The sequence below is a fragment of the Anolis carolinensis genome, chromosome 6, assembly GCF_035594765.1.
Source record: "Anolis carolinensis isolate JA03-04 chromosome 6, rAnoCar3.1.pri, whole genome shotgun sequence".
Classification (NCBI taxonomy): domain Eukaryota; kingdom Metazoa; phylum Chordata; class Lepidosauria; order Squamata; family Dactyloidae; genus Anolis; species Anolis carolinensis.
In genome coordinates this window covers 75,239,030-75,263,984 of record NC_085846.1, presented here as the reverse complement: position 1 = coordinate 75,263,984, position 24,955 = coordinate 75,239,030, and the positions used below count along the sequence as shown (strand labels likewise).

The window sequence follows — 24,955 nt, the reverse complement described above, 5'->3', positions numbered from 1 at the left end:
GCCATATTGCATTATATGGTCAGTGCAGGTTCATATAATGCAGTGTAATTGCATTATATTGCATGATATGAGTCTATAGTGACTATATAATGCAGTTTCAAACTTCATTATATGATAGTGTAGATGACAGCTATCTTCCCCATGTGCCTCTCAAAAACTTGGGCTGCATTAGAAAAATATAGGATATTTCACTGTGAGAATAAATATCCTACAGTCCTAACCATCCTAACCATAATTAATTTGTACTACAAAAACATTAAGAAACACTATGTTTTGAAGAATTAAATCAAGTACATATCCTGCCTAAAATAAGATCAGGTAAACACAGAACCAAAACCTCAAAAATGTTCCAGCAGCTCTTAAGGCAAACATCAGGGCAATTGTCCAAAGCAGCTACTTTCAAGGTAGACCACTAGTAAAACATAGGATTAAATAGAAATGATGCAGCAAGCCACAGGCTTTAGGAAAGAATCCACATTGTGGAGCCTATTCGAAGTACTGGTATTTCTCTCTCGCTATTTTGATTACTTTAGTGAGTTAATAATCTTGCCTACCTTTGACAACAGTTCAAAAAAGTGCAACAACATTGTTAACAAGGTGCATATACACTGTAGAATTAATGCAGTTATGACACTTTGCATGTCTCAATGCTACGGAATCCTGGGGGTTGTAGTTTTACAAGGTTTTAGTCCTTATTACCAAAGAGGGCTGGTGCCTCCCCAAACTACAAATCCCACAATTCCATAGCCAGGGCAGTTAAAGTGAAGTCAAACTGCATCAATTCTACAGTTTAGATCAGGGGTCCCCAAACTTTTTAAACAGGGGGCCAGTCCACGGTCCCTCAGACCGTTGGAGGGCCGGACTAGTTTTTTTTTTTAAAAAAAACTATGAACAAATTCCTATGCACTCTGCACATGCCTCATTTTGAAGTAAAAAAAACCCAAACAAAACGAGAACAAATACAGCCTTGATGATAACAATAACAACAACAACAACAACAACAACAAAGAGGGTTGGAAGAGAGCCCTTGGGCCATTGAATCCAACCCCCTTCTGCCTTTGTGCACCCAAAGCACAAGCAAAGCAACCCTGACAGATGGCCTCCCAGCCTCAATGTTAATAATAATAATAATAATAATAATAATAATAATAATAATAATAATAATAAAGAGGTTTGGAAGAGACCCCTTGGGCCATTGAATCCAACCCCCCTCCTGCCTTTGTGCACCAAAAGCACAAGCAAAGCACACCTGACAGATGGCCACCCAGCCTCAATTTTAATAATAATAATAATAATAATAATAATAAAAAAAGAGGGTTGGAAGAGACCCCTTGGGCCATTGAGTCCAACATTGAGTCTGACAGCCTTGGTCGCCTTAGTCGATGATCTACGCCGGGAACTGGACAGGGGGAGTGTGTCCCTGCTGGTTCTGCTGGACCTTTCAGCGGCCTTCGATACCGTTGACCACGGTATCCTTCTGGGGCGCCTTGCCGGGATGGGGCTCGGGGGTACTGCTTTGCAGTGGTTCCAGTCCTTTCTGGAGCGTCATTCCCAGATGGTGTCATTGGGGGACACCTGCTCGGCCCCACAACCCTTGTCTTGCGGGGTCCCGCAGGGCTCTGTATTGTCTCCCATGTTGTTTAACATCTACATGAAGCCGTTGGGAGAGATCATCCCGAGTTTCGGGGTGCGGTGTCATCTGTACGCAGATGATGTCCAGCTCTGTCACTCCTTCCCACCTGTCACTAAGGAGGCTGTTCAGGTCCTGAACCGGTGTCTGGCCGCTGTGTCGGACTGGATGAGGGCTAACAAATTGAAATTGAATCCAGAGAAGACAGAGGTCCTCCTGGTCAGTCGTAAGGCTGAACAGGGAATAGGGTTACAGCCTGTGTTGGACGGGGTCGCACTCCCCCTGAAGACACAGGTTCGCAGTCTGGGGGTGATCCTGGACTCATCGCTGAGCCTGGATCCCCAGGTCTCAACGGTGGCCAGGGGAGCCTTCGCACAACTCCGTCTTCTGCGCCAGCTGCGCCCGTTCCTTGGGAGGTCTGACTTGGCCACGGTGGTCCACACTCTGGTTACAGCTCGTTTGGACTACTGCAACGCGCTTTACGTGGGGTTGCCTTTGAAGATGGCCCGGAAGCTCCAACTAGTACAACGGGCGGCAGCCAGATTAATAACTGGGACAGCTTACAGGGAGCGCACAACCCCCCTGCTAAGCCAGCTCCACTGGCTGCCGATATGCTACCGAGGTTTTATAATGTGTTTTAACGATGTTATTAATATATCTGTTACTGTTTTGTTTTTATGATTGTATTCAGGGCATTAAATTTTGCCAATTTTTGTAAGCCGCCCTGAGTCCCTTCGGGTGAGAAGGGTGGGATATAAATGTTGTAAATAAATAAATAAATAAATAAATAACTCCTTCTGCCTTTGTGCACCAAAAGCACAAACAAACCATCCCTGATAGATGGCCACCCAGCCTCAATAATAATAATAATAATAATAATAATAATAATAATAATAATAATAATAATGGTTGTAAGAGAAGAAGAGACCCCTTGGGTCATTTAGCCCAACCCCCTTCTGCCCTTGTGCTGTGGGGGCGGGATAAATGGCTTCGATGGGCCGCATCCGGCCCCCGGGCCTTAGTTTGGGGACCCCTGGTTTAGATGCAGTACTGCTTGATTCTATTTTACCAGTACTTCACTGCCTGCACTGGCTTTTGTTCTATTTCTACCCTGTTTCCCCTAAAATAAGACATACCCAGAAAATAAGACCTAGTGGAAGTTTTGCTGAATTGCTAAATATAAGGCCTCCCCTGAAAGTAAGACCTAGCAAAGGTTTTGTTTGGAAGCATGGCCGCCGAACAGAACACCAGAGCATGCAGGATCGGTAAATGTACGTACCCTAGAGTGTTGTACATGGAAATAATGGTAGTAAAAAGAAATTCTTGATAGGATTCACAGTTTGTCTGGTTATGCTGGTTTGTGATGACAACTACTGTACAGTATATAATAAATGTTCATTTTTTAATTCAACAATAAATGTGAATTCTTCTTCATGGAAAAATAAGGCATCCCCTGAAAATAAGACCTAGAGCATCTTTGGGAGCAAAAATTAATATAAGACACTGTCTTATTTTTGGGGAAACACGGTAGGTGCAATTAAAAGTGCTAACTGTAAACATCAATCAAGATCAAGGACTATCTCTCCATATACACATTTGCCCAGATCTTCTGAAGAGACCCTCCTCCCATATACTCCTGAATTTGCAGGGACAGTCCAGATTAGGCCTGTCACTCCACACTGTCCAGCTGCTTTTAGTTTCTCTTTCTTCCCACTTCCTCCTGTTCTTTGATTGTTGCAGGTTGAGTTCAGAGTGCAAAAGCAGAGCAAAGCAGACAGAACAGAATATCACCTTTCCTCAAAGGATGAGACAAAAGTAAACTGCTGCCGCCTTGTGTACAGTATTCCTCTTCATGAATAATTTCTGCCACCTTGATCACACTCTGATGTTGCCTGGTCACACATTTCTGAAATGTTGGAGGGTATGTCCTTTGGGTAGGCCTATCTAATAAAGTGCAGTGAGTGGCTAGAGTGGAAGGGGACCTTTAAGAGTGCATCTCCACTGTGGAACAATTGCAGGTTGACGCCACTGTAACTGCCATGGCTCAATGCCATGAAATCATGGGAATTATAGCTTGTTGAGGCAGCAGCACTCTGTCACAGAAAACTCTAAGGGCCTTGCAGAACTACAACTCCCATGATTCCATAGCATTGAGCCATGGCATTTAATGTGGTGTCTGTAACGGATTAGCCTACCTTACAAAGGTGGTGTACTGGTAACTTTAGGCCTTGCTTGCAAAAGCTAAGCAGAACAAGGGGAAGGAGCGATCAGGTGGCCATTACTGGAAGTGCAATCAGATTGGCTGACGTAAATGGAGGGAGCTGCTTAGCAACTGGAGATGGGCGGAGCCAAAGTGACAGTTGGAGCTATGCACCCAGAGAAGTTATTCAGTTAGTTAGGGAGTTAATTGGATGGTGTTTGGAGTTTGAAGGTAGATATAGTTTTGGGAACTGTTATTAGAGCGATACTTCTTTGAGGAATATAGTTAAAAGCCCTCAGGGAAGAAGGGCTAAGAACTATATTGAGACTCTATAGTTTAGAATGCTTCTGCCAACCTAGCAGTTTGAAAACGTGCAAATGTGAGTAGATCAATAGGTACCACTCCGGTGGGAAGGTAACAGTGCTCTTTGCAGTCATGCTGGCCACATGACCTTGGAGGTGTCTACAGACAACGCCAGCTCTTCAGCTTAGAAATGAGTGATGAGTACTAACCCCTAGAGTCGGACATGGCTAGATTTAATGTCGGGGGAAAACCTTTACTTTACCTAATACAACATAAAACAATATTATATAAGCTATTGCTATTATTATTATTATCAGATTTATTCACACCCTGCTTTATCTCCTCTGAAGGGGACTCAAAGCAGCTTTTTGTAGCTCTGTTCCTTTTGGGTCCATTCTGATATTTACTCCTCCTTCCAAGGGACAGGAAATATTGTTAAAGCATCATACTGTGACTCCAACCTCATTATAGTGTGTGTTATTTAACCGCATTTTAGATAAGCCCAAGGTTCTGACATTTTATCATGGTTTCACCAGCTCTGTGATTTCTAAGTGGTGTATGCACTGGCATATTCAGAACAGAAATTCTTCATCAAACTGACATTCTCTAGATTCCTTTGCACGGTGGATTTTGTGCATTTTGGTTGGCACATAAACAAATCCTTCTTTGGTGAATTTTACTGTATTTTGCTGCATGGCCATTATAACTATCCCGGCATATATTCTTTAGATGGGTTGATCTCTCACATTAGTGTAGATGTATCAGACTGTGATTGTTTCACAATCAAATCCATCTTCCTATCAATGTTATTAAGGAATGAATGGATGCAGTTCATTAAGATAGCAGGTGTACTGTAAGTAAGCACAATCTTGCTATGTATGCTCTTTAAGCATATTCTTGAAATATCCACGTGCTGTTTATGCTCCTTAAATAGCATGCCTGCCTAATAGGCCAACCAGAGGGAGAGATCTGATTGCATCTGACCATGGGCAGGTAATTGCTTCTCTTTACTAAATAATGGCATACAACGGAATAATCCCGCCCGCGCCACAGAAAAAACAATCTTGGCGAGCGTGATCCATAAGGTTTTACAGCCGGTGATGCGAGCCTCCGCGCAAAGAGACGGGCGCAAAGACTCCTCCAGCCCTCGCTTCTGTTGTTTGTCGGGCCCGCCCGCCCCTCTCACCTGATGATATTATCCGCATAGGTAAGCAGCAAGCGGGAGGCCTCTAAAAACGTTTCTGAGGGATTCTGGCAGAGCTCGCTCACGGCTCGCGAGTGCAGCGGCGCGGAAGGTCCCAACGCGGCCGCCATCCTTCCGAAGCGGCGCTTGTCCTTGCTTGCCAGTAAGGGAGAAACTTCCACTTCTCTCTGCGCCCGCCCGCACTTAATTCCCGAGAAAGCTGACTCAGGCAAGCCAACTCCAAGCCGGAGCTCCCCCTCCCATCCAGGAACTCAGGGGAGGGGGGCGGGGCCGCGCGTGAGACAGGAGGCCTCCATGTTGGGAGTGGGCTGCGCGCATGCGCGGCAGGGAGAAGGCCACCTTTGGCCTTTGTACAAGTTGGGCGCCTCTGATCCGAAATGACTGGGACCAGGAGCGTTTGGGATCCGAGATCTTGGGATTTCGGGATATTTGCATATATATAACAAGATATCCTGGAGATGGGACCCAAGTCTAAACATAATAATCATGTATGCATCATATATGCCTTATGTACATAGCCTAGTTATAATTTTAGACATGGCTTATGTACATTGGGCCATCAGAAGGCAAAGGTGTTACTGACTCAGCCACACAATTTAGAATTTTTGTAGCACAGACTCTCAGTCAATCGGCACCCATGATGGATACATTTGCTTTCTTATTGCTTGAGAGTTATTCAGAATAGGCCAAACTAATACTATAATCCAGGCATGGGCAAACTTGGGTCCTCCAGGTGTTTTGGACTTCAACTCCCACCATTCAGACTGCTAGGTTGGCAGAAGCTGGGGCTAGCAACAGGAACTCACCCTATCCTGCGGATTCAAACTGCCAGCCTTCCAGCCAGAAAGTTCTGCAACTTAGCGGTTTAACCTGCAGCACCTGATATTAGCTCTATTACATACTCTTATCTGCCTTTTCCTTTTTTTACACTTAACCTAGTGCTGCTAACCCTTCCTTCCAGACCGGCCAACTACAATACTTATTTCCAAAATTCCATTGTTTCTATTGCAGGTTTGTTCCCCTTGCCTTCTATATATACAGATTCTATAAATTTCCCCTGTATTTTTGCAAAATCATCCTTTTTCAGTGATCCTCTCTTAATTGTAGTATTACATGTCAATTTATTGTTTATTGCAATATTCCATATTTCCCTATACCATTCTAATTGACACCCCCCCCCCCTTTCCATTTTTTGACTATTAACAATCTTGACACTGTTACCAGGTTGGTAATCAGTTCATTTAGCTCTTTTGGTATTTTACTATTACAGTAGAGTCTCATTTATCCAACACAAATGGGCTGGCAGAATGTTGGATAAGCGAATATGTTGGATCATAAGGAGGGATTAAGGAAAAGCCTATTAAACATCAAATTACATTATGATTTTACAAATTAAGCACCAAAACATCTTGTTTTACAACAAATTTGACAGAAAAAGCAGTTCAATACACAGCAATGTTATGTAGTAATTACTGTATTTACGAATTTAGCACCAAAACATCACAATGTATTGAAAAGATTGACTACAAAAACATTGACTACTAAAAGGCAGACTGCGTTGGATAATCCAGAACGTTGGATAAGTGAATGTTGGATAAGTGAGACTCTACTGTATTTATAATGACAACAATGCTGTCTCAAGCGTTCTTGTTTTCTCTGTTTTGGTGGTACCCTTTATTTCTTGAAATACGTTTTTCCAAATTTTTTGAACATATTTACAGGACCATGGTATGTGTATGTATGTGCCAGTTTCTTGACAGCCCCTCCAGCATTGCTTAGAGTATTGCTTATCAATTTGATTTAATTTAATTGGTGTGAGGTATCATCTCCACACCACTTTGTAATAATTTTATTTTATTCTTATAGACATGTTTTTATTATACACATTTCCAATTTTGAGGGTGTATTTCCTTATTACAATCTAACTCCCACGTTAAGGCGATCCTGCTCCTGACTTCTTCCAACAGCAATTTGTAAATATTACTTATATCTTTTGTTTTTTCTCTTCCTTGCTCCCCCTTTGACTCATCATCTTTTCAAATTTTGTAAATTCTCTAATCATATCTCCCTTATATTTTTTTCTTATTTCCATTAACCATCTTTCCAATTGTAGAACTTTATACCACATAATAGTCCCTCTTGGTAGATGATCCCTTATTTTCCCTGTATTTTTCATCTTTGATTCCCAATCTTTTACTCTCATAATTCCTTTTTCTTTGAATTCTCTTTCTAACTCCCTTTTAAGATTTATAAGGAAATTGTTTGTAATTAACTGGTGTTAATGAGGAGATCGGTGGTATTCGTTTTTTTCATACTTACAGTAGTCCAAATTTCCAATTTAAAAAGGGGTTCTCTGTTTTGTTATGCCATTTCTTCTTCAGATTTCTGGTTTTCCCTATGAAGAAAATATATTCTAATTTCATATCTACATATGTCCTTGCTCTCTTTTTCTAATGATTCTAAATCCCTTTGACCTATAATCCCTTCAATAATATACCTTAGTTGGTTTGCTGTATAGTAGAATTTTAAGTTTGGTATTCCCAGACCTCCCTTCTTTTGTATTTTATACCATATATTTTTTAGAATAAACAAAAAAGGTATAAAATATAATACAGTTCCAAAGTACATTATATGGCAGTGTAGATCCAGCCTAGGTCTACTATATATTACGTTTTGAAATTCCAGATGAGACATGCTTGACTTGTAATGGATTTTGTGAACCCTAAATCCCGAGAAACTCTTTGTTATTAGTGGCTCTTTAACCAAATGACCAAGCCCTCATGAGTGTTTTGAGTGAGACGATACAGTCTCCCATATATATTACATGTGCTCTTCTTTCATTTTACATCAATGTGTGAGGTGGCTTTTCCTGGCAGAATAAAAGAAACACTTTCCATTGTGTCTGGTGGCAAGTTCCAGTGGTGTCACCCCCTTGACCTTGTCCTGTAATAAACTGTGTTACAATATTAACTAAAATTCCAGAGAATTTGAACAATAGATATTTAGCAACTGTGACAAAAAACAATAGTGCATGTTGGTAGTCCATCATGACCAATCCACATGATTCCAAGCATCATTTTCATATGGTCGTAATGATAGCCCTGACTGACACACAACACACACATATTAGAAATGTCAAATTAGGAGAGTTGCAGCTCTATTGATACAATACAGTCACTCCACCCAAAACCAAACCTTGATTTTGCCATTTTATATAAGGGACATTTTTTTACTATGCCTTTGTATATAATGGGTCTTGAGCATCCACAGATTTTGGTATTCATGGAGGGTCCTGGAACCAAACACCAGCTACACAGGTTAAATGGAATTGTAAGGAATGGTTTTGTGGTTATATCTACGGTAAGTATAGAAATATTTTTTATTAAAAACATGGCACATAAAGACAGTCATTTTGGTGACATCCCCTCTGATGGTGTCACCCAGTATGGCTTGCACCACCTAATAATTTTGTCACAGAATTGTATACGATTTCAGAAGAGACATTTTTCCTTTTCCTCCCCTCTGGAATTACTATTACATTTTCTGCACAGTAAGATAACACAAATTGAGGTCATTTTAAAAGTCTTGCTTGTCAGAACTTCTCTTAGTCAGCTAAAATAAGCAACGACTATAAAGACTGCATTCCTGTGTACATTTGACGCTCAACAGTTTCTCTCAATGTGGTACTTTCAGACACTGAAAATATTGACTGCAGTGCACAACATATGTGGGGAGTAATTTTGGGAGAAAGGTTGTCACGGAATAAATCCCTCTGAATCATGGAAGTTAATTCCAAACAAGTATTTATGTAACCTGGTTGCATAGCCCATTGAAAGCTTTTGCACTTTTACTGGAACTAGCAGTGTAATTTTGTGCAAGTTTGATCAGTACGTCTTGTTGTATTTAATATCAGCTGTCGGAATTTAAGTCACAATGGAAGACCCATCTCTTCTGGCAGACCTTCCCGGTCAATTTAAAGTTGTGAATTTTAATCTCCAACAAATTAGTGGATTTTGATTTATATTTTAACTCTGTGTGTCTTGTTGTATATCTTTTGGTAGTAGTGTTTTGTCTCTTGTTTTAATGATGTTGTATCTCACCTCAAGCTTCAGGGAGAGGCAGGTAATACATTCATCATTATTATCATAATCAATATTAATATGTCTTATTCATTAGTGAATGGATTCAGAATTGCAGACAAAGGGCTTGTCTACAGTGGTCAAACCAACTCACCTCAGATAGAAGATTGTCTCTCTTCTGATGCACAGCTATGTCTAGTGACTATCCCATGATTTGGGGGTTTAAAACAGCTTCAGACAAAAGTACCATAGACACTCTGAATTTGCTGGAAACTCTGAAGTGGCTTTAGAGCAATCTGGACAGTTGGATCTGGCCTATTCACCCTGATCTGCTGTCCACATGGGACAGCAGCACCCCTTCCTTACACCCATCGGCCCAAGAAAAGGGGATGCATCATGACCATGTTGCCACCATTCCTAGCTGGACACGGAGTTTATGTGAGCTCCTCATCATCACAGATGCCTCTGCTGACATCAGAATGGGGGTGGGGGGCGAGGAGCATTCAGGCAGAATGAAGTGGGAGGGTTGATCCCCATTTCCTCCTGAAAACACAGACATCCTGCTCTGACATTTCTCCTCTTTTCTGTTGGACGCTTCTACTGGTGTCAGAACAAGGCACACACATGTCCATGAAAAAATAGGGAGGATCTTCTCTCCCCCCCCCCCCCCCCCGCTTCATGTTAGTCATGCAGGTACCCCGCTCTGATGTCAGCAGAGGCTCTTGCAAAGGCTAGGCCAATGATGGACAAGCTTTTGTGCTTGGTGTGTCAAAATTCACCAAAAAACCTAGCATGACTTGGGTGGTGTGTCACTTCGAGAAAAAAACCCATAATTTCGCAATATGTATAGTTTAAATAACAAAAAATATAATTGTAATATATAACTGTATTTAATAAATCAAAAACTATTTAGAATCATAGAATCATAGAATCATAGAATAGTAGAGTTGGAAGAGACCACATGGGCCATCTAGTCCAACCCCCTGCTAAGAAGCAGGAAATCGCATTCAAAGCACCCCCGACAGATGGCCATCCAGCCTCTGCTTAAAAGCCTCCAAGGAAGGAGCCTCCACCACAGCCCCGGGGAGAGAGTTCCACTGTCGAACAGCTCTCACAGTGAGGAAGTTCTTCCTGATGTTCAAGTGGAATCTCCTTTCCTGTAGTTTGAAGCCATTGTTCCGTGTCCTAGTCTGCAGGGCAGCAGAAAACAAGCTTGCTCCCTCTTCCCTATGACTTCCCTTCACATATTTGTACATGGCTATCATGTCTCCTCTCAGCCTTCTCTTCTGCAGGCTAAACATGCCCAGCTCTTTAAGCCGCTCCTCATAGGGCTTGTTCTCCAGACCCTTAATCATTTTAGTCGCCCTCCTCTGGACGCTTTCCAGCTTGTCAACATCTCCCTTCAACTGTGGTGCCCAAAATTGGACACAGTATTCCAGGTGTGGTCTGACCAAGGCAGAATAGAGGGGGAGCATAACTTCCCTGGATCTAGACGCTATTCCCCTATTGATGCAGGCCAGAATCCCATTGGCTTTTTTAGCAGCCGCATCACATTGTTGGCTCAGGTACAATCTATGGTACCTCTTGCAGTTTCCATGCTGATTTCTCTCTATTCTAGTTTCAATGTAGTCATGAATAATGAATAATAATATAATAGTAATAATATGATAATATATTACAATAATAATAGAATGATTTTATAGAATAGAATATATATATAAATGTAATGTGCATAATTCCCATGGACTAAACAACAAAACCACTGGACCAAATCGCATCAAATTTGGCCACAAAAGACATATTCATCCAATCAATCTGCATACGGCAGCGTGTCAGCAAAAATGGCTAGGTGTGTTAGTGCTGACACGCGTGCCATAGGTTGGCCATCACTGGGCTAGGCAGATGTGCCTCCCAGCCATGTGAACAATGGCCCCATACTCAGCAGAAATCCAAGGCTGCTTCAGGACACGTATACACCAGGCTAAATGACTTGGTATATATCAGTGATTCTCAAACTTATTTGGCCTACCACCCTCTTTCCAGAAAAAAATGTTACTCAGCGCCCCCTGGAAATTAATTTTTTAAATTTTTTAATAGCAATTAAACATAAATATATATGTATTAATGCATATGGCAAATGCACCCGTGGCCATCACCCCCCCCCCCCCCCGGATCACTGCAGCGCCCGCCAGGGGACGGTAGCACCCACTTTGGGAATCACTGGTATAGATGTACCCCAAGTCACATCCTTGGAAAGTACAAATTTCATCTGGGGTAGAAGCTCATTATGTCTTATGCACTAAGCCATGTGTGACTTAAGCAACATCAATGTGCGGTCAGAATGGCAAAAGTTTATTAATGAGGAAGAAAACATGTTAAGAGAGACAGTAGTGGTTTGCTTTTGGCAGAGCCTACAGAGAATATGCCTCACTTCTTCCCCCACTAAATTAATTAAATTAGAACCACTTTTGCACTTTGAGCTCGATCTGCAGCAACTGAAGTAAACTGAGCACAAACGGAGAAAGTGGCAGAAGAAGTAGGAAATGGGGGCATTTTATTTAGAAATATTGTATAAAATTACTCTCATGCTCTGTGTGTAAGGTATACATGAGATATACACAAATTTCGTGTTTAGATTTGGGTCCTATCTCCAAGATATCTCATTATGTATGTAATGTATATGCAAATATAGGTACAGTAGAGTCTCACTTATCCAACGTAAACGGGCCGGCAGAACGTTGGATAAGCGAATATGTTGGATAATAAGGAGGGATTAAGGAAAAGCCTATTAAACATCAAATTAGGTTATGATTTTACAAATTCAGTACCAAAACATCATGTTATACAACAAATTTGACAGAAAAGGTAGTTCAATACACAGTAATGCTTTGTAGTAATTACTGTATTTACGAATTTAGCACCAAAATATCACGATGTATTGAAAACATTGGCTACAAAAATGCGTTGGATAATCCAGAATGTTGGATAAGTGAGACTCTACTGTATTCTGAAATCAAAAGCACTTATGGTCTTAAGCAATTTGGATAAGGGACATTCAGCCTGTAAAGATTAATTTACTGGACTGTGCTCAATTTTTTTCCAACTCTGTTTTCATTGCCAGATGATATTCCATGTGATACAGTTAAAACACACAATATTTTGGTATGTTTGTTATATAGTATCAAATGAATACATTTATTTGCTCTGCTCTCCTCCCCTCAAACGATTGATACTTTATTTGTTTTCTCTCCCACTTTTATCTCCACAGATCCCCTGGTACGTTTTTCCACAGCATCTTTTTTAAAAAAAAAAAATAGATGAAATATGCCACACACCTACATCTGAAGTGGTCTTTTCATTTTTTTCCCCTTAGAGACCAGGACTGAGTAATCCATTGAAAATTGCTATTAAAGGTAAGGGCACCTTGAGAAGAAGTTCATAATATTTCACAGGAATCTGTTGAAAGTAAAACCATAATCCCTCTAGGCACACCTTAGTCTTTAGGTACCTCTAAAGTGATTCTGTCCCCTTGGCAAGAGTAAAGGAAGGAAAGATGAGAAAATCATGGGCAAATCAAATCAAATAATCCAAGCTCCTGGCTAATCTACACTAAACAGTTTCAGCCAATTGAGTTGCTGGTTAAAATGTCATTTCTCCTTGCCACAACTTTAAATTAACAGATAATGTGCCTGAAGATGTTGCCTATAACTGTTATGATTGAGCCTCATGGCTCTGTTACTGACAGACGTGGGCGTAAGACTCCTCGAGAGTCAGATACTCTCGAGGAGCGAGAGAGAAAAAGACTGCGAGACATATTTGCAGCACCATCTGACGAGGAGTCTTTCGAAGGGTTTACGGAGAGAATGGAGGAGGGGCTGGTTAGCTCAGAGGAGGATGAGATGGATTGGACTCGGGTAAGGGAGGAAGTGGGTGCCACTGGCCATGATGGGACAGAAGATGAATGGGGACCTTCAGGATTAGACCCATGGTTTAGCTGGAGGGATGGGACGGGATCCACAGCTGGAGATGCTGTTGGGCGTAGTCAGAGGTGTTCCAGCTCTGACGAGGAAAGTGATGAGGAAACGCCCGGGTTAAGGAGGACAGCTGACAGTGATGAAGATTTGTAACTGGCATAAAATGGGGCTTGAGAGCAATTGCAAATTGCGTTGGGCAAGGTAATCTGGGCAAACGCTTGGGATCCGTGTGTGTGTGGGACGCTTCCCTGAAGACTTGTGTGCTTTCCTGTGCTGTGACGTAAGTTGATTGGAATCCAGGGTCAGACGGCGGGAGGGATTGTGTGGGCATTTGTTTGTGCAAACCTGTGCTTACTCTTATTAGCTTGACCTTCCGTCGTCTTCTTGACGGACGCCATCTCCTGCTTTGAGAACTCGGACTGAACTGACCACGGCTTGTCTTCCCCCCTTCTTGGACTTGGAAAAACTACAAACGTCTGCTTCTGGCTTTGATCTACGGAACGGAACTGGTCTACTCAACTGCTACAATCCTTGGCTGATTTACTCGTGTTGGAGATCCTGTCTGCTGTGTGTGTGGGGGAGCGACGCAAGTTACTCTAAGCACAGTGTTGGCAGCAGAGAGGAATCTGCTGCCAATTAGTTGCATTCTTTGTATCTTTTGTTCCTTGGCTTTCGTTTCGTTTATACCCAGGCTGAAGCAAGCAGTTTGTTTTTACCCGGATTAAACTCCGGTTTAATCCGGTTTATCTTTTGAACATTTACTTTTGCCCCTTTTTGCTCCTAAAGGCAAAAACTGCCTGGCCCTTGTGTTTTACGGGCATTTTTGAGTTCTGTAATCTAATAAACTCTGTTACTTTGAATCTTGTGGCGTTCTGTCCTTGACAGATTGCCCAACGCCCATAAAAAGTTTATTGCAGCAATAAACCCGTCAGGAAGACGATGGATGAGTTAAGGGCCAAAGTAGACCAATTGCAAACGGCTTTTACCGTTATCCAAACAGCTCAGGCTGTGAAAGGACATGTTTTGACTCCTGAACGCTTTGACGGAACCAGGTGCAAGTTGCCAACCTTTTTGGCACAAGTGGAGCTTTATTTTTCTCAGCTCAGTGCTCATGCTTTTCCTACAGACACTAGCAAGGTGGCCTTTATTTTGAGTTTGTTGACCGGTCCCGCAGGACAATGGGCCACTAATTTAATTTTGGGAAATGACCCAGTCAAGGACAATTTGAATAATTTCAAAAAGTTGTTAACTGATACTTTTGGGGATCCTCTCCGCACGGAGAACGCTGGGTGGGCTCTGTATCGGTTGAAACAGGGAAAGGGGACTGTTTTGGATTACTTAAATAAGTTTAACCTGTATCGCCACCAGCTGGATTGGGGGGAAAATGCATTCATGCTTTTATTTACTGCCGGGTTAAGTGATATGCTCCAGGATGAATTAGCACGCTTGGAGCCGGCTGAAAGCTGGGACGCCTTAGTAGCTAAGGTGCTGCGTTTAGACGCAAGGTTCGAGGCTCGTAAACACTCAAAAGCAATGTGTGCGCCACCCATGCATGTAACCAGGGCACCTGTGGTGATGGGGGAAGAGCCCATGGAGCTTGGGGTCTTTAAAAAGCTGTCTACAGAGGAAAAGAGCCGTAGGAGGCAGCTGGGCTTGTGTTTGTACTGTGGGAATGCTGGGCATTTTGCCAAAAATTGTAATGTGAAACCTTCCCAGCTTTCGGGAAAAGGCCAGCCCTAGTGCGACGTGAGTCCAACGCACTAGGGCTCCTCAAGCAGTCAACTGAGGGGAGGAAGCATGTTTTCGTACCCATTACATTATCTGTTGGGGGAAGGGAACTTGTTTCTACTTTGGCACTGCTGGACTCAGGGGCTACGGTCTCCTATGTAGATATTGAGTTTGCTAAGAAGCATGGCATTCCTAGAGTGCGCAAGGCATGCGACGTGTGGGTGGAAGGAGCAGATGGGAGACTGCTGGAGACTGGGGTGGTTAACCATGAAACCTCAGCAGTAACGTGGGAGGTGCAGGGAGTAACGGGAACGTTTGTGTGGGATATTACGAGCTTGCCTAGATATGATGTGATCCTGGGGATGGATTGGCTAGCTGTAGTAAACCCACATGTAGATTGGGCAACACGTAAAGTGATCTTAAAGAGGCAGGATTGTTGCACTCTAAATGTTACTCATTCTGATATGGAGGGAGTGCCTGCTGAGTATGGGGAGTTCTCTGATGTATTTTGTAAAAGAGAAGCGGACAAATTACCACCGCACAGGCCATATGATTGCGCCATCAAGTTGGCAGAAGGTGCGAAACTGCCAGCAGGGAGGCTGTATGCCTTGACTGTACCGGAAAGGCAAGCTTTGCGGGAGTTTCTAGATGAAAATTTAGCCAAGGGGTTTATTCGCCCATCTAGTTCTCCAACTGCGGCACCGGTATTCTTTGTAGCCAAAAAGACTGGGGAACTTAGGTTGGTCTGCGATTATCGGATCCTAAACAAATACACCATTCGGGATAGGTACCCGCTGCCTTTAATCTCGGAACTGTTATCAAGGGTGCAAGGGGCTAAGGTCTTTACCAAGCTTGACCTGCGGGGGGCCTATAACTTAATCCGTATACGGGAAGGGGATGAATGGAAGACGGCATTTAACACGTGTTTCGGATGCCACGAGTTCCGAGTCATGCCTTTTGGGCTTTGTAATGCTCCTGCGGTATTCCAGAGGTTCATGAACGATGTGTTCAGGGACCTAATTGACCAATTTTTAGTGATTTATTTGGATGATATCTTGATTTTTTCTAAGGACGAGAAAGAACATCGTCAACATGTCAAGCAGGTTCTGCACCGACTGCGGGCTAATGGGCTTTTCGCCAAGGCTTCCAAGTGCGTCTTTCATGTGCCTGAAGTGGAGTTCCTAGGTCATGTAGTGTCAGGTAGGGAACTTAAAATGGACCCACATAAGGTTGACGCCGTCAACTCATGGCAGGAGCTGAAGACTAAGAAGGATGTACAAAGGTTCTTGGGTTTCGCTAATTACTACCGGGAGTTTATTCCGAATTTTGCAAAGCTCACGGTACCTTTGACGCAGCTTCTGCGCAAGAAACAGCCATTTGTGTGGGGGCGGGAAGCTCACGAGGCGTTTCTACAACTAAAGTCTAGTTTTCAATCGGACAACATACTAACCCATCCTGATGTTGACAGACCGTTCGTGGTAGAAGCGGACGCTTCTAGCTACGCGTTGGGGGCTGTATTGTCTCAGAAGGATTCCTCAGGGACCTTGCGTCCCTGTGGATTTTACTCGCGGCAACTAACACCCTTCGAGCAGAACTATACCATATGGGAGAAGGAGTTGTTGGCGATTAAGGTGGCGTTTGAGGTGTGGCGGCACTGGCTTGAAGGGGCACGGCACCAGATCGTGGTCAGATCTGATCACAAGAACTTAGAGCACTTGCAAACAGCAAAGAAGTTAAACCAGCGTCAAATCCGCTGGGCTTTGTTTTTCTCCAGGTTTAACTTCAAGGTGCAGTTCGTGGAGGGGAAGGCAAACTTGCGGGCCGATGCTTTATCCCGCAAGCCGGAATTTAAGACCAATGAGCAGGTAGTATGTCAGACCATCTTGCCTACTGCCTCTCTGTGTGTTGTAGATAATGAGCTTGGGTTACATGACCAGATCCTTGAGGCTCAGAAGGATGATGTATGGACTCAGGAGCAACTGATGCTGCTCTCTGCAGGTAACCGTACCATACTGCCGCATCTCCAGGATCAAGACGGGGTATTGGTGCGTAGGGGGCAGGTTTACGTACCAGTAGGGACCCTCAGGTTGGAGGTGATTAGAGCCCACCATGACGAACCCATGGCTGGGCACTTTGGCAGGTTCAAGACCGTACAGCTTATCACCAGGAGCTACTGGTGGCCAAAGATGCGGCAAGACATTCTGCGCTTTTGTGACAGCTGCGCCGTTTGTCAGCAGAGTAAGACGCCTGTTGGGCGCCCTAGAGGGTTGTTATCGTCTTTACCTGTTCCGGAGAGGCCATGGCAAATCATTTCCATGGATTTTATTTCAGATTTGCCTAAGTCTGGGGGTTATACTTGTATTTGGGTGGTGGTGGATTTATTTAGTAAACTGGCTCATTTTATTCCTTGTTCAACCATTCCGGCGGCCCCTACGTTGGCCTTACTATTTACAAAGCACATCTATCGTTTGCACGGAGCACCCGAGGTGATTATTTCAGATAGGGCTCCGCAATTTGTGTCACGCTTTTGGAAACACTTCCATGAGTGTTTGGGGACTAAGTTAAACGTGTCTTCAGCTTTCCATCCGCAAACGGATGGACAGTCGGAACGGGTTAATGGGCTCTTAGAGCAGTATCTGCGTTGTTTTTGTTTAGATCAACCCACGGCTTGGGTAAAGTGGTTACCGGTGGCGGAATTTGCTTACAACAATGCGGTGCACACGTCTAGTCAGCATACGCCATTTGAGCTAACTTATGGTTTTCACCCACGGGGAGGTGTGGCGCCGTCGACCAATGTGGTCTCTTCGGACCCTGTGTACCGCTCTTCGGAAATGGCTGCATTGCATGATGTTGCCCGTCGCTTACTGTTGGAAGCTAAGGCAACGCAGAAGACTCAGGCTGACCGCCACAGGCAGGCAGGGGAGGAGTTGGAAGAAGGGGATTTGGTGTGGTTATCTTCCAAACATATTAAACAGGCTGGGGGAAAGTTTGCGCCTCGGTATTTGGGTCCCTTTCCTATCGTTAAAAAGATTTCTTCTGTTGCGTTTCGTTTGCGTTTACCGTCTAGTTTAAAGGTCCATCCAGTCTTTCATCGTTCGCTGTTGAAACTTGATACCTCTAGTCGTCGTGGTGCTATAGCGGAGGGTATCACTGCCACTTCTCCGCCATCGGGGGAGGAGGCCTTTGTGAGAGGGGATAGTGTTATGATTGAGCCTCATGGCTCTGTTACTGACAGACGTGGGCGTAAGACTCCTCGAGAGTCAGATACTCTCGAGGAGCGAGAGAGAAAAAGACTGCGAGACATATTTGCAGCACCATCTGACGAGGAGTCTTTCGAAGGGTTTACGGAGAGAATGGAGGAGGGGCTGGTTAGCTCAGAGGAGGATGAGATGGATTGGACTCGGGTAAGGGAGGAAGTGGGTGCCACTGGCCATGATGGGACAGAAGATGAATGGGGACCTTCAGGATTAGACCCATGGTTTAGCTGGAGGGATGGGACGGGATCCACAGCTGGAGATGCTGTTGGGCGTAGTCAGAGGTGTTCCAGCTCTGACGAGGAAAGTGATGAGGAAACGCCCGGGTTAAGGAGGACAGCTGACAGTGATGAAGATTTGTAACTGGCATAAAATGGGGCTTGAGAGCAATTGCAAATTGCGTTGGGCAAGGTAATCTGGGCAAACGCTTGGGATCCGTGTGTGTGTGGGACGCTTCCCTGAAGACTTGTGTGCTTTCCTGTGCTGTGACGTAAGTTGATTGGAATCCAGGGTCAGACGGCGGGAGGGATTGTGTGGGCATTTGTTTGTGCAAACCTGTGCTTACTCTTATTAGCTTGACCTTCCGTCGTCTTCTTGACGGACGCCATCTCCTGCTTTGAGAACTCGGACTGAACTGACCACGGCTTGTCTTCCCCCCTTCTTGGACTTGGAAAAACTACAAACGTCTGCTTCTGGCTTTGATCTACGGAACGGAACTGGTCTACTCAACTGCTACAATCCTTGGCTGATTTACTCGTGTTGGAGATCCTGTCTGCTGTGTGTGTGGGGGAGCGACGCAAGTTACTCTAAGCACAGTGTTGGCAGCAGAGAGGAATCTGCTGCCAATTAGTTGCATTCTTTGTATCTTTTGTTCCTTGGCTTTCGTTTCGTTTATACCCAGGCTGAAGCAAGCAGTTTGTTTTTACCCGGATTAAACTCCGGTTTAATCCGGTTTATCTTTTGAACATTTACTTTTGCCCCTTTTTGCTCCTAAAGGCAAAAACTGCCTGGCCCTTGTGTTTTACGGGCATTTTTGAGTTCTGTAATCTAATAAACTCTGTTACTTTGAATCTTGTGGCGTTCTGTCCTTGACAATAACAGTTTGAAATGGGGAAGTTGGTCTACCTAGGGTATAACATTATTTGAAGAGAGTAAAAGGATATAGAGGCTATTTGAAAAATAACTCCCTAGTTTTAATGTATTTATACTTAAAACTAGGGAGTTCTTTTTCAAACACCCTGTATAACTTTTTGCATTGTGAGTTATATTGTTTACTTCTAAAGCATTATTTTAGAGCAGGACTTCATAATTTTTTTTTGCTTGCTACTCCCTTCAGGCCAATAAATGTTTACATCTCCCTCAGTGTATTGTGTAAATGGATGGCGTTCAGAAACCTTCAGTGTTGCTAGATTTTTCAGGACCCCAACCTTAAGCTAAGGGGACCCAATTTGGGGTCAGGACTCAAAGTTTAATAAGCAGTGTTTTAGAGGGACATTTAGAGCCATGTTTTTCAGAATGAAGTTTATTTTTTGTAAAAAAAAAAGTCCACAAAAAATAAGCTACAGAATGCTACAGTATTTATAAAACTGTGGCAAGTAACATACTATCTGGGTATTTTTTAAACCCTTCCCAGATCTTGGCCTTTATCATGTGTTCTGCCAAAGTTTTTTTTAAAGTTCTGCTTTGATTTAATTTACCGTACGTTGTAATTATGTTATTCTGAGAACACAAAATATACATATAGTAAATTATAAAATACGATGAAGTATGAGAAGAAAATAACAGTTCAAGCCTTTTACAAATTCTATTGACACCTTATACTTTAATCCACCAAAGAAGCAATTTTCAAATAACCAGGTTAGTTAGTATAAAGCAAAGCATAATATTGGATGGGCCTTTTATGGAAGTGAAACCAGAAGCTTATGTGTATTTTGATTCACATATATTGACATATCACTGATTCAGATGTGGCTCATGGGCCCAATTTGGGGGTATATAAATATTTGATTAATTGGCCACTGTGGACACTAGACTATAAAAAGTTACTTTATTGGAACACAAGTATAAAATAGAAATTTATTATAATCAAACTTCGTATCATATGTTTTTCTCAGCACTAGATTCCATTTGTCTTAATAACTTAACTTGTTTTATGTGCTAATATAGTATCTTCTTATTTTCCCAAAATGATGGAAGAACAATAACCCAGCCACTAGCGTTTTATAACAGGCCCATAGATGAAAGCTTGTAAATATATAAATACATTGTTGGGTTTGTTTTTGTCCTCTAGAATTGCTGCAGTCATGCATCTCCGTTGTGCAAAAGACTTATTAAAAACTGCATACTTCAGTCTCCATAGTTCTCAAACACATCGGTCTTTAAGAGCAATTAAAAGGTGTCTCAGCAGTGGCACAATACTTCGTGATCGAAGAAGAGTGGTTGTCACCGGTATAGGATTAGTGTCTCCTCTTGGTGTGGGAGCCCAGTTGGTATGGAACAATCTACTCCAGGGAAATTGTGGCATTATTGCTCTTGAAGAGGAGGAATATTCCACTGTTCCATGTAAAGTGGCTGCTTGTGTCCCAAAGGGAACCGGTGAAGGTGAATTCCATGGAGAAAGCTATGTGTCGAAGTCAGAAAGCAAAGCTATGTCTTCTGCCACTATCATGGCCATAGGTGCTGCTGATCTTGCATTGAAAGACTCTGGCTGGCATCCACAATCAGACCTGGATTGTTTACATGCTGGTGTGGCAATAGGAATGGGAATGGTTCCACTGGAGGAAATTTCAAATACAGCCTTGATGTTCAAAACAAAGGGTTACAACAAAGTCAGCCCATTTTTTGTACCAAAGATCTTGGTCAACATGGCAGCAGGCCATATTAGTATCAAGCACCAACTGAAAGGACCCAACCATGCTGTATCGACTGCTTGTACTACAGGAGCACATGCTGTGGGAGATGCCTTTCGCTTTGTAGCCTATGGTGATGCTGATGTCATGTTGGCTGGAGGAACAGAGGCTTGCATTAGCCCCCTGTCTCTTGCTGGATTTGCTAGAGCTAGAGCCCTGAGCACTAGCTTCAACTCAAGCCCTAAACTGGCTTGTCGACCATTCCATTCCCTGAGAGAAGGCTTTGTCATGGGAGAAGGTGCTGCAGTTTTGGTTCTGGAAGAATATCAGCATGCCGTACAGAGGGGAGCTAAAATATATGCCGAGATTTTAGGATATGGACTCTCAGGAGATGCTTGCCACATAACAGCTCCTAATCCAGATGGAGATGGTGCCTTCAGGTAAAAACCTTGAATGTTTAAATTATGAACTATTTTCTATACATTGTATTCAATATTTTTAATATCTTCGTCCTCGCCCAAGTTTAAAAACTATCGTGCAGCACAGAGCTCCTGGTGAAGTTATGTTTGGGGCGGCTTAAAATCTCTGCCCAATGGAAATTGCCACTTAGCTTTCTGATACAATGATGGAGAAAATGTGGCTTCTCTACCTAATCTTCCAGTAAAGATTATTATGAGGAGAAATGAGATCAGAATTTGAAAACAGATTGTATCTATGAAGTCTTTCTAAAATGATTAATAACTATAAAAGGTAAAGGTTTTCCCTGATATTAAGTCCAGTCGTGACCGACTCTGGGGGTTGGTGCTCATCTCCATTTCTAAGCCGAAGAGCCGGCATTGTCCATAGACACCTCCAAAGTCATGTGGCCGGCATGACTGCATGGAGCGCCATTACCTTCCCGCTGGAAAGGTACTTATTGATCTACTCACATTTGCATGTTTTCAAACTGCTAGGTTGGCAGGAGCTGGGGCTAACAGCAGGCGCTCATTCCGCTCCCGGGATTTGAACCTGGCACAAGTTCAGCAGCTCAGCGCTTTAATGCACTGTACCGCCAGGGGGCCCTAAAAATAACATTATAGGAAAATGTTAAACTAATCTCCCTTATACTCTCTTAGTACAAAAGTAGTTTACCTACCTGGAATAAGACAGTGTTTACCTTTAGTTATTAGATATGCTTGTTCAGCTTCAAAAAGTGCTTGTTGAAATACTTTCTTTCAGTTTAAGTACTGTAAGTAACGCAGCAGAACATTCAAGATAATTAATGTCTTCAGCTCATTAGGACTGAATTTTCCACTCCAGTGTTAGCTTGGCAATAGATTCTTCGGAATATTTCAATTAATATGACTAACATGCGAAGCGAATGCATTTATTCCTGCTTTAAAGATGCAACCTAAGGACTCAGTTCTTATTAATTTGTATCTTGTGAAACTGTGTAGTGTACAGTGCATTCATAATAATACTTTGACTTTAATGTTTATCCATTTTCATCCCAGTATATAAATCTAAGTAAGTCCTGTGACAGAAGAGAATATTACTTCCTTTCTTTTTCTCACTTAGATGTATGTCTGCAGCAATCAAAGATGCTGGAATACGCCCAGAAGATGTAACATACATCAATGCTCATGCCACTTCCACTCCACTAGGAGATGCTGCGGAGAATCAAGCGATTAAAAGACTTTTCAAAGAACATGCCTATTCTCTTGCCGTTTCCTCAACCAAGGGAGCAACAGGACATCTGTTGGGTGCTGCAGGAGCTATTGAGGCAGCTTTTACTGTTTTAGCTTGTCACCATGGCATTTTGCCACCTACTCTAAATCTGGATCAAACTGAGCCACCATTTGACCTGAATTACGTTCCCCTAGTACCCCAAGAATGGAGCAATGAAAAATGCCGTATTGGTCTCAGTAATTCTTTTGGATTTGGAGGAACTAATGCAACACTATGTTTTGCTAATGTTTAGCTTCCTATATCAGTATATATAGCTATTCCAAAAACATTTCTCTTATTAATGGCCTTTATTTATGTATGTATATGATACACCTCCATGTTGATGTTGCCCCTCATTCATTGAGGGTCTTGGTCCTGATTTGTGTAATATGTTGTTCTTGAAGTGGTTTGCTTTTAGATTACTTCAAAAAACTAAATTATGAGATGTTTAATCTTCTTTATTCCACTGATCAATATTTTAGTTCTGCCAAATTAAATTATGGAACCGGATCTACAGAAAGGGTCTGTAATAACATGATATTTTGTTGGTACATTGGCTAAATGCCCAGCCTACATTAGCAAGTATACTCTTCAACTAATTTGAATACTTGTTGAGCTATCATCCTTCTCTTTGAACTTGTATAGCAAGAGTTCCATCATAAGTGGGCATAGTAGCCAAGCATGAGGGGGGGAAATCATCAAAGGCTAAGTTAAATTTTAGAAAAGTGAAGAGCTGGTGTGAGGAGTGCCAATAGAGTGTTGTGAGTTGAATGCTTGACTAGGAGACTAGGGTTTGAATTCGTTCTTAGTCCTGGAATCCTACTGAGTGTTCCTTGGCAAATTACACTCTCAGCCTCAGAGAAAGGCAAGAGTAAAGCCCCTTTGAACAAATTCTGCCAAGAAAGCTCTATGATAAATTCAAGTTTAGGGTTGCCAAAACTCAGAAATGGCTTGAAGGCACACTACAGGGACATCACAGCAGAACAGTTAAACCAGTATATGCAGACATATTGTCATATCTTTGCCCAAGTGTTTGATATTAAACAGCTAGATCCTCCTACATTTGAAACCACCACTATCAATAATAATAATAATAATAATAATAATAATAATAATAATAATAATTTGAAATTATATCTTCTCTTCTAGGGCTAATAGTATTTATAGTCCATTAACCGCTGGTGAGTCACAGCTGCCATAACAACCTGATAGAGTGAGGAGGAGCATTGTTATAAACAAGTAATGGTCTTTGAACCATTGAAATCAGAACTTTAAAATTCTTCTGTTTCCAAAGTATTAAAATTTAGATTGCAATATGCATATTCAACAAATAATTCCATATTACAAACAGTATTAATTTTGATAATGGGTAAAGAGATACAGATGCTGGAAAATTTGTCTTCAAAATGCTATGGTAAGAGCATGACTCAAAGAAATGGAAAAATAATTTATTTCAACTGTTTTGAGTTAGTGTGTCTAATGCAAATTATCCTTACCTAAAAGTGATGTTGTTCAGAACATCAAAGAAATACATGTTGATCATATGCTTTTCCTGCAAACCTTAGCTTTTTGCTAAAAGCAGCATAATGTTTGTATGGTACATTGCAGTTTGTTACTTACTCATAGATTAACCATCTTCCTTTTTCTTTGTAACTCAAGTGTTGGTAGAAGTTGAATAAAATCATTTGCTTCCAAATAATTTGCATTTATGATTAGACAAGAGATAGGACTCATATGATGCTGCATCAAATAAAAAAATTAAAATGCATATTTTTTTAAAAAAATTCAGAAACGGACAATATGATCTTTTCTACATTAATGAACTAGGACTTTAATTAGCATGAGAGAGTGCTAATGGAATGGGGAAGTGCAGTCCCGCAACACCCAGAGTCCAACAAGTTGCTTTGAATTAAATACACAAAAATGTGAAACGTATATTCTTGTGAGTGTCCAAATGTGTACTTGTGCACCAAAATGAGTGAAAGTGGTGTCTGTCTAGATGATCTCATTAAATAATTTAATCAGTA

The 24,955-nt window shown here is 42.2% G+C and overlaps 2 protein-coding genes across 4 annotated transcripts in view; one reads left to right on the top strand and one right to left on the bottom strand.

The window, feature by feature from the left end:
• The window catches only part of ngly1 (N-glycanase 1), a 27,806-nt gene extending 22,352 nt beyond the window's left edge, over positions 1-5,454 (bottom strand). Inside the window, exon 1 of the mRNA XM_008119260.3 lies at positions 5,320-5,454. Within this exon, the coding sequence (XP_008117467.1) occupies positions 5,320-5,447 (128 nt within the window). The 5' untranslated portion in view covers positions 5,448-5,454. The remainder of the gene's footprint in view (positions 1-5,319) is intronic.
• Positions 5,151-24,955, top strand: oxsm (3-oxoacyl-ACP synthase, mitochondrial). 3 transcript variants are annotated; one of them, XM_062957205.1, is made up of 4 exons: positions 5,151-5,340; positions 12,685-12,829; positions 20,663-21,661; positions 22,779-24,955. In XM_062957205.1, exons 3-4 carry the CDS (start codon positions 20,676-20,678, stop codon positions 23,179-23,181), a joined length of 1,389 nt encoding a protein of 462 aa, XP_062813275.1. In that variant the 5' UTR covers positions 5,151-5,340; positions 12,685-12,829; positions 20,663-20,675; the 3' UTR covers positions 23,182-24,955. The 3 variants fall into 3 exon arrangements, with proteins under 3 accessions (XP_062813275.1, XP_062813276.1, XP_003226501.2); XM_062957206.1 differs by having other exon boundaries at positions 5,339-5,479; XM_003226453.4 differs by lacking the exon at positions 5,151-5,340 and adding an exon at positions 11,076-12,578.